Source organism: Macadamia integrifolia, chromosome 2 (genome assembly GCF_013358625.1).
Source record: "Macadamia integrifolia cultivar HAES 741 chromosome 2, SCU_Mint_v3, whole genome shotgun sequence".
NCBI classification, from domain to species: Eukaryota; Viridiplantae; Streptophyta; class Magnoliopsida; order Proteales; family Proteaceae; genus Macadamia; species Macadamia integrifolia.
This window is the reverse complement of record NC_056558.1, coordinates 8,257,071-8,264,825: the sequence shown is the minus strand read 5'-3', so window position 1 is coordinate 8,264,825 and position 7,755 is coordinate 8,257,071. Positions and strand designations below refer to the sequence as shown.

The 7,755-nt window shown below is 41.2% G+C and overlaps 2 protein-coding genes across 2 annotated transcripts; both read right to left on the bottom strand.

Moving 5' to 3' along the window:
- Window positions 1-1,526: 1,526 nt before the first annotated feature.
- LOC122057836 (formin-like protein 4) lies at window positions 1,527-4,164 on the bottom strand. Its single transcript, XM_042620148.1, has 3 exons — window positions 4,134-4,164; window positions 3,088-3,229; window positions 1,527-2,982 (listed from the first exon to the last, which is right to left on the bottom strand). The coding sequence occupies exons 1-3, from the start codon at window positions 4,162-4,164 to the stop codon at window positions 1,665-1,667; spliced, it is 1,491 nt and encodes a 496-aa protein (XP_042476082.1). The 3' UTR covers window positions 1,527-1,664.
- Window positions 4,165-5,451: 1,287 nt separating this feature from the next.
- LOC122092986 (two-component response regulator ARR6-like) lies at window positions 5,452-7,206 on the bottom strand. The gene is made up of 5 exons (XM_042663272.1): window positions 6,935-7,206; window positions 6,765-6,841; window positions 6,604-6,681; window positions 6,419-6,489; window positions 5,452-6,310 (listed from the first exon to the last, which is right to left on the bottom strand). The coding sequence occupies exons 1-5, from the start codon at window positions 7,095-7,097 to the stop codon at window positions 6,001-6,003; spliced, it is 699 nt and encodes a 232-aa protein (XP_042519206.1). The 5' UTR covers window positions 7,098-7,206; the 3' UTR covers window positions 5,452-6,000.
- Between the last annotated feature and the right edge of the window lie 549 nt (window positions 7,207-7,755).

Sequence of the window (7,755 nt, the reverse complement as noted above, 5' to 3'; positions counted from 1 at the left end):
ACACCTACTACCCTTGTAGTGAGGTCATCCATTGTGGGACTGATTTCTGTGTCCTGGCCATCCATTGAGGCTCCTCAGGATTCTGAGGACGACATCGAGGAGAGCAGTAGCTAGCGACCAGTAGGAGGGTGAAGGCGACGAGGACAACGCCACTGATGATGAAATGCCGTTGGCCTAGAGGAGTTAGGCATCCCCCACCCCACCCCACCCCACTGCCATAGCCCCTAAATTTGGTATCCTTCGGCATTTTCACTGATGAATCATTTTGGGCCCATAATAATTTTTCATACTTCGATCGATGGAATTATATCCGAAGTTCAGAAAAAAATAAAATTTTCCCTGAAGGTATTTGGATGGTGTGGAATGATTGTATGGAAGTATCGATACATGTGATTGGCCCATCGTGGGATGAGGCTCCTCAACCGCGTGGCAGAGGTGGCAACACACTTTTAATGGCCTGGGCCACCTCGAGACATGCAGGGTTTGTGTCTAGCCGGTTTAGGCCTTTGGATGTGCACAACAATCTCTATCACTGTTGAGGAGCCAAATCCCCCATTGTGACCCCATTGTATAGGCTATATGGCTTGGTGGGATAGTAAACTGTCCAAAAACGAAAGAAAATTGTGTCAATTTTTTTATAGTATTTTACAGTCCAAAAAGATATCTTTAATTTGAGCTATGGGTGATAGGAAATATCATTAATGCAAGCACTAGGGGGCTTCTCATGGGCATAAAGCAGTCTGGTAGAGACTCAGGGAAATTTGGAGTGATTCTGCTGAACTTGAGCACCTATTTTCTTACAATAGTACCTCGTCATGGCCTCTGAGCGAAGTACCGCTTTTCCTAGAAGTCTATAAGTTTTTGTCGATCTGGTCCAATTTTTGTCTCAGGCCCAGTAACGATGTGGTACTGCTTATGCAACTTATCGCTCTCTGGGTGATTGAAAAATGATCTCACTTCACTAACCTTACCTGCTGCAATGGTGTACCATCCATACTCTCTTCTTAATGAATCATTTTCTTCTTTTTATCAAATGAGCTATAATGCAAATTCTATTTGAGCTATCCCTTCCCAAGAGTAGGTCAGGTCCTTGTATAAGAACGCAAAAACATCCTCTGCAGTGAGTGTTGTGATGCAATGAGCATTGGATAGTCAAGAGGACCTCGGGCCGTATGCCTGGATGTTCTCAGTCATCCAATGCTTACTGCATCACTGCATCACTGCACTCACTGCAGAGCATAATCACTCGTATAAGAACATTGTGATAGACACAGACTCTACTCACTCTATGGAACAATGCAATTAAAGGCTTGTATGATGACTTGATCCGAACTCTCCCTCTCCTGTGTACTCCTCGATTTTTCAGGTGACTGGGGCATGCAGCCATGGCCAATCAAGGTCAAGACTCGAGACTAAATCCAGTGAGACCTCATAACATTCTTTGGACAAATATTTAGCTTCTTTGATGATGCCCATAAATTGTTGATGAAATGTGGAAAAGGATTTTCATCTCTTTATCAAGAATCTGATTAAAAGATAAAGCATTTTGACATTAAGAATGCACTTCGAACTAAAAGAAAAAATTCTATTTAATTTCGTCATCCTGCAATTTCACATCTATAATATGTACGCTGTACACTGATCAAATCTCCCCACGGATTTTCTCAGGAACCACCACCGTCTACCTCACTGGAAGACGAGCTCCCTGGGCTTGATTTTTCCGAAAAGAAAGGCGGCGACAAACTTTGGAACCTCATCAGAACCCTTTTCGCCAGTGAAGATGATCCCGCATTTGCCACCTTCTTCTTCCTCTGCAGATTACGAGCAATGTCGACGCAGGCCCGGTCCACCATATCCAAGAACTCTTTTACTATCTCAAATATCTCGAGTGGATGAGCCCCTTCAGCCTTGGATTTGGAAACCCCTGATTGATAAAACAGTGTTGTTCTCTTCACAACCAACATCACCCTTGTCTGGTCTTCTTCCACAGTCTCAACTTCTTCTTCCGCAGCCTCTGAGAATCCTTTCATGTGTCGCACAAACCCATCTTGATCAACTGTGCTGGACTCCCCCAAGAACTGCCGAATCTCAGCTACTCGGGATCGGAGAGATGGGCATGCCTTGGAGAAGTCATCGTAGTCTATTCTAGCTGCTTTCTTCACATTTGAGAATTCAACACTCAGTCCTCGGACCACCGGTAACCCTAGCTTTATATACTTTGTTCTTCTTTCTTCTTTTGCAGCGGCACTCAGTGAGCTGCCCCCACAATCCAAACTGCTGCCACTGTTACATCGATTAAGGGTTTGGTTGCGATTGATCAGACATCGCTTCCCTTGGTACCGGACTACCTCTTCCACTACAAAGTGGAGAAGGGTAGTAGTTCCATCGCTACTTTTGACATCAGAGAGCTTTCGCAATGCCGTGAGATTGAATGCGTGTGCATTGCCTCTGGAAGTTCCTGCGTTCATTCGATTGCCTGCCTTGAGAATCGCTTCAAGAAGTTTCACGAAGAGCCCACGAGTTTTGAGCTCGTTGCAAGCCGATTCTAGGGTTTGTAGAGATTCCTTGATTTGTAGGATTTCATTGTTGTAGTTCAACCTGAAGAGCAGGGCATCTAGACGGTTAAAAGCAGAGGGAACGGCTTTGAGGATGTTGAAGAGGAACGATTCAGCATCTGCAAGTTTTGTTGAGTCGCCTCTGAATTCAAGAATCTGGGTTTCTTCTTCTTTGGTGGGAGCGATTTTGTTAAGTTTTTCGAGGGTTTCAGTATCAAGGCCACGGCCCTTGAGGAGGGCTTTGAGGATCTCTTGAGGAGATATGGCTAGAGATTTCAGGACTATCGCTGTATTTTGAGATTTGTGCGGATCCAAGATGAAGACCTGAGCAGGGGCGCCGGAGTTAGATGAGTCCCTGTTTCTTCCAGTGGGTTTCAGATTGGTTGCAGCATTACTAAACAGAGCTTCCATGAGATCGCCATCCAAACTATCGAAGAGAGAGAAAAATCAGTGATTTTGTGTGATAAAACTTAAAAAAAAGGGATTGAATTGAAGGGAATTGAAAAAAAAAAAAATCTGATTTATAATTTACCAGAATGAACCGCTGTCAAACATGTCCCACACCATGGAATGATTTCCATCGGGATTCTCCTTATCCCAGTGGAAATGCTTTAGTGGCGACGGTAGAGCTTTTTTCCCCGGAATTGTTGGTGGAGGAGGAGGTGGTGGATTTTCTTAGCCGGTGGTGGTGGTGGTGGTGGTGTTGGTGGTGGCGGCGGCCGTGACGCTGAAAGTGGTAGCACCACCTGATTAGAAGGGGATGGTGTCTCGGCTTTAGCCATAGATAGCTTCCATCGCAAACCCGTGACATTGAGAAGGAGTTGTTAAAGAACTTCCACCATGTCAAGACTCATGATTCAGTACACGTAAAAAATAAAAAATATGTTATTGAATAGAATTAAGTGAATGAATTGATGTTCCTCACGCCACAGCAATGGAGACGCGGAGAACAATTTTGTGGCTCAGGGTTGACTAAGCTAACCCCATGACGCATGAAACATGAGGAACCTTAAATCTTTTCCCCCAATTTCTCATAAGAGAGAGAAGTCATCGTCAAAAGATAATGGCTACCAATTTCTTGTCTTCTGACTTAGTCTTCTGCGATCTATCAAACAATTGGTAACTTAACACAACACAATTTGGCTACGTTTTACTTTGGAGGATGGAGATCTAAAGGAATATCATCTTTCAGTGATCCAAGTTATCAAAAGTACACGCACGAAACAGGTAGGAAGCCAATTTGGCCTAACAAATAGGGTATTCTTTGTTATCTCTTTTATTTTAGACGTGTGCGTCAAATCAGCACCTGTTGATTTATTAGCCTTTGAACTTGATATAGGGGTTGCATGACCATAGAGTGTTTTTCCTCAAGAAATAAGAGAAACTACAAATCCATAGGTCTCCTCCATTTGGATTTGATTTTTGTTATGAGAAATACGAGTCTTAGAACTAGGTTGAAATGTTTCTTTATGCCTTGTTAGCCTTGAATTGGAGAATGGATCAATAAAACACTATAGAGCTTCATTCAAAATGGATTTAGGGGTGGTCTCTCAGGAGAGAAAACATTAAACCGAGCACCTTCAAAAACATCTGATTTCAGGGGCTCCATGATTCTACCAAATAGCTGGTAAGCTATTTTTACGTAAATGTTTTGCTGTTTGTTTCTTACGAAAACCAGCCTTCCCCACTTTAAAACCTTGCAATGTGACCAACATGTTTAAGTAAATCCATCATCATAGCCTTGACGTGGTCTCATTTATAAATGACTATCGGTCTTTAATCTGGCTATCAATAATCAGAACAAATGGGCTAATGAGACTATTTATCTTTAAATGGGTTTTATATCTATCGTGCTGAGTAAAAAGGCTCTAAGCAAGCTCTAAACATGTCAGCTATTAATAGGTTAATTTCGATCAAGGAATATCCTTGCAGTGAATCTTAGTTGGGCCAGACTTGAGCCCGACACATTTAATTAACTGACACAGGTTTCTTGAATTTTCCAGCTGGTCAAGCTAAGCTTGGGTGATGGTGTGGGCCTAGAATTGACAGCCCATGGTGTGATACTTGGACCTTTCTGATTTCCTTTTTATTTTATTTTTTTAATTTTATGAGAAGCTAACAGCCTATCAAGTGGAAAGCATGCATTGTATGGACTCAAATCCTCTGGTGACAGTAGGATCCGATGGTTAGGAGGGTCCCATCATGAACCTTAACCGTTGGATTTTATTATCGCTCATTGTCTCCCTACGAAGGATTTTTGTAGGCACTGTATAAGATTGGATAAATAGTTCCATGAAGCAATCCGATTCCCACCAGAGTCAGTACTTCGCTTTGGTATTGGTATCATAATTGAGGTTAGCCAAATCGGATACATGTCAGGAATTAATGGTGAAACCAAAGTCCAATCATAAGATCTGATATATAGAACCATAGAAATAGAAGTATAGAACGATGGATGCAAATTAATGGTGAAACCTAAGTCCAAAATCATAGAAGCACATCACTAATGGGCAAGGATAACACTTAAATCCTTCAAATATTGAGTGGTCAAAAGATTGGCATTATCCGTTAATCTCAACCATTTGATCAGTTGACTTGGTGTTTCACTTTTCTTGTGACACTTCATCAAATAAATAAATAAACACATAGACGGCTGTGATCTTATTATTTCTTTCTTCTCTTTTCTTTTTAACCAAGAAATCTTTGGAATGATATACTTGGTATTTTAAGCTGCTTCTGGGTCCCACCCAATCCTTTATTTTTTTTTTTTGGTAGACTTGAGACCTGATGCACCTAAACGTTTTATGATAAGCGTCCCAAATCCATCAACACGATCTTGCAGATGGATTTAGAAGAAGAGACAAGAAACAAGAACAAATAAGAAGAAGAAGAATAATTGCTCATGGAAGCATAGATGCATTCTTAATTAATTACTTTAACACGTTATCATCACTGTATCCTCTGGATCTGGATCTGGATCTGGATCTGGCTATGGCTATGAATGTGATCGATCACCATCAACCACCCCAGGAAACCCCAATCAATCCATGGAATAGGTTCAACTCACCAGCACCTCCCAAGCTGGAAATTGGAATCTCACCTTCCCCCAGCAGCAACTCCCAAATTCCCAACCATATGAACCAACAACATTGAACAATCAACCTTCACCCCCCACAACCACCTCACAGTCTAGTTGTATTGTTCTTGACATTTCATCTCCCATAAGCCATGAATCTATAACTGTTGTATCTTACTCATTAAGACAAGTCAAAATCTACATCATTTACCGTGCGATGTACACCCCAAACAAAAAAAAAAAAAAAAAAAAGGTGTAATCTAAAGTTTAGATTCTAAACCCCTTTAACAAAAAGAAGAAAACCCAATTTCTTCTCCAAAGTAACGAAAAAATTTTGGGTTAACAGGTTTATCGAAGCTCCTTGCAGGTTCACGATTCACATTCAGGATTAGTTCTATGTCGCCTTGATGGAGACTCCGGCGGCGACGATGACGCCGACAGTGTCGGTGATGACATCGTGGACAACGAAGACGGCGACGACAACGGTGATGATGGTGATGATGGCGATGATGGTGAGGTGGCATCTGGTACCTTTCTCTTGTTCTTCTGATAGGTCGATCGTCTTGCTTCGACTTCCCCACCACCACCACTCACTCTTGTTAGATAATCTTTCAAACGTTCCACGTCGGAGAGCTGTACTGGTTTAACTATATAATCCTCTGCTCCTTCTTCCAAACATCTGTTCATTTTAGAATACCTCAATTAATAAACAAAAAATGAAACTAGAAGTTTGAGATCTGCAAAGGATGGGAGAAATGCTTGAAATGATCGGGAGCATGAAGGATACCTATCAATTCGAGCCAAGACGTTTTCTGACGACATAATCACCACTGGAATCTCTCTGAAAGTCGAAGATTCCTGTTTGAGAAATATACAAAAATCAAATTAGATACGAATTCAATTCTACATCTCCGGTTCTCTAATTCTCTTTCTGTTTTCGAAAAATCTCGTAAATTAGAAGCGAAATCGCACCTTGATTTTCTTCAGCAACTCGTATCCGGTCATTCCAGGCATACAATAATCGGTTATGATCATATTGACTTTCAAACCCTGAAAACAAGCAACCAAATACGTAAGAAAACCATAAAGAGGGAGGATCTAGAGGAAAATGTTCAGAATTAAACTTCTCTTACATTGAATCCAACAGAACTCTTCTCCCCATCCAATCCAAGAAATTGCAGAGCTCTTCTCCCACTATCTACTGCTGTAACTGAAGAAATTCCACCAAATCGGTTCAGATGAAGATGTTCAAGAAAAACAAACAAGAGGAGTCAATTAATATGATAACAATTAGTAAACATACCTTTACAAGAAGAGATCTTCAGCAACCGCTCGACAACTTTTCGATCTACAAGACTATCATCAACGGCAAGAACATGTAGTTCTTGACAATCCGGTGTCGAATGATTAAAGAACTCATTCTTCTCCGGTATAGAAACCTGTGGAACCACGTCGTTACACGCCATTACAGTAAAGTCCTATCTGAAATCTGAATCCTGTCGCAAGAGGAGAGTAAGAAATGAAGATGAGAACGAACGAAGAGCTTGTTCTTGGCCGCCTTTTTATAGCACTGTTTTCTGAATATATGTCTCCTCGTTTTTATACACAAAAATGTTAAATCCATCATATCTGTCCTCTCTGTCTCGTGGGGTCTCTTTCTTTTCTCTCTCATATCTCTTTCTCCGAAATCTGAAAAATCTACTTTTTTAAGGAACGCGAGATTCTGAAATCCGCTTTCGTGCGATCTGCAAATCCACCCGAATTCTCTCTCTATTGTCTTCTCCGTAAGTGGCTAAGTGCGCATCACTAGTCACCCACAGTAAATTATAACTTCCCTTATTTATTAAAACACCCCTTGTTTTTCATGAATTTATCCAAGAATCCTTCTCACCGGCATAAAAATTCACTCTTTGACACACTGCCAGTGGGGATGGAATACCCCAAACCAAGTCAATAGGATAAGAGAAGGAGCCGTTGAGAGATACAGATAGGAGAGAATATTACTGAAATATAATTAGAGAAAGGCTTCTCAGTAATAAATAACCCTCAACTGATTAAGTAGCAAGATTCTACATTTGTTGTATGGATTGGCAAGAGGATTAATTCAAGGGATAGTAGGTATAA

Bases quoted from the DNA above. Each gene is read 5' to 3' on its own strand.
- LOC122057836 (XM_042620148.1), bottom strand. From the start codon at position 4,164: ATGGAGCCCCTGAAATCAGATGTTTTTGAAG. The intron at 3,230-4,133 runs GTGCTCGGTTTA...CCACCGGCTAAG, and splicing joins GAAATCAGATGTTTTTGAAG to AAAATCCACCACCTCCTCCT. The intron at 2,983-3,087 runs GTAAATTATAAA...TCTCTTCGATAG, and splicing joins TTTGACAGCGGTTCATTCTG to TTTGGATGGCGATCTCATGG.
- LOC122092986 (XM_042663272.1), bottom strand. From the start codon at position 7,097: ATGGCGTGTAACGACGTGGTTCCACAGGTTTCTATACCGGAGAAGAAT. The intron at 6,842-6,934 runs GTATGTTTACTA...GAATTTCTTCAG, and splicing joins GAAGATCTCTTCTTGTAAAG to TTACAGCAGTAGATAGTGGG. The intron at 6,682-6,764 runs GTAAGAGAAGTT...GCTTGTTTTCAG, and splicing joins AGAGTTCTGTTGGATTCAAT to GGTTTGAAAGTCAATATGAT.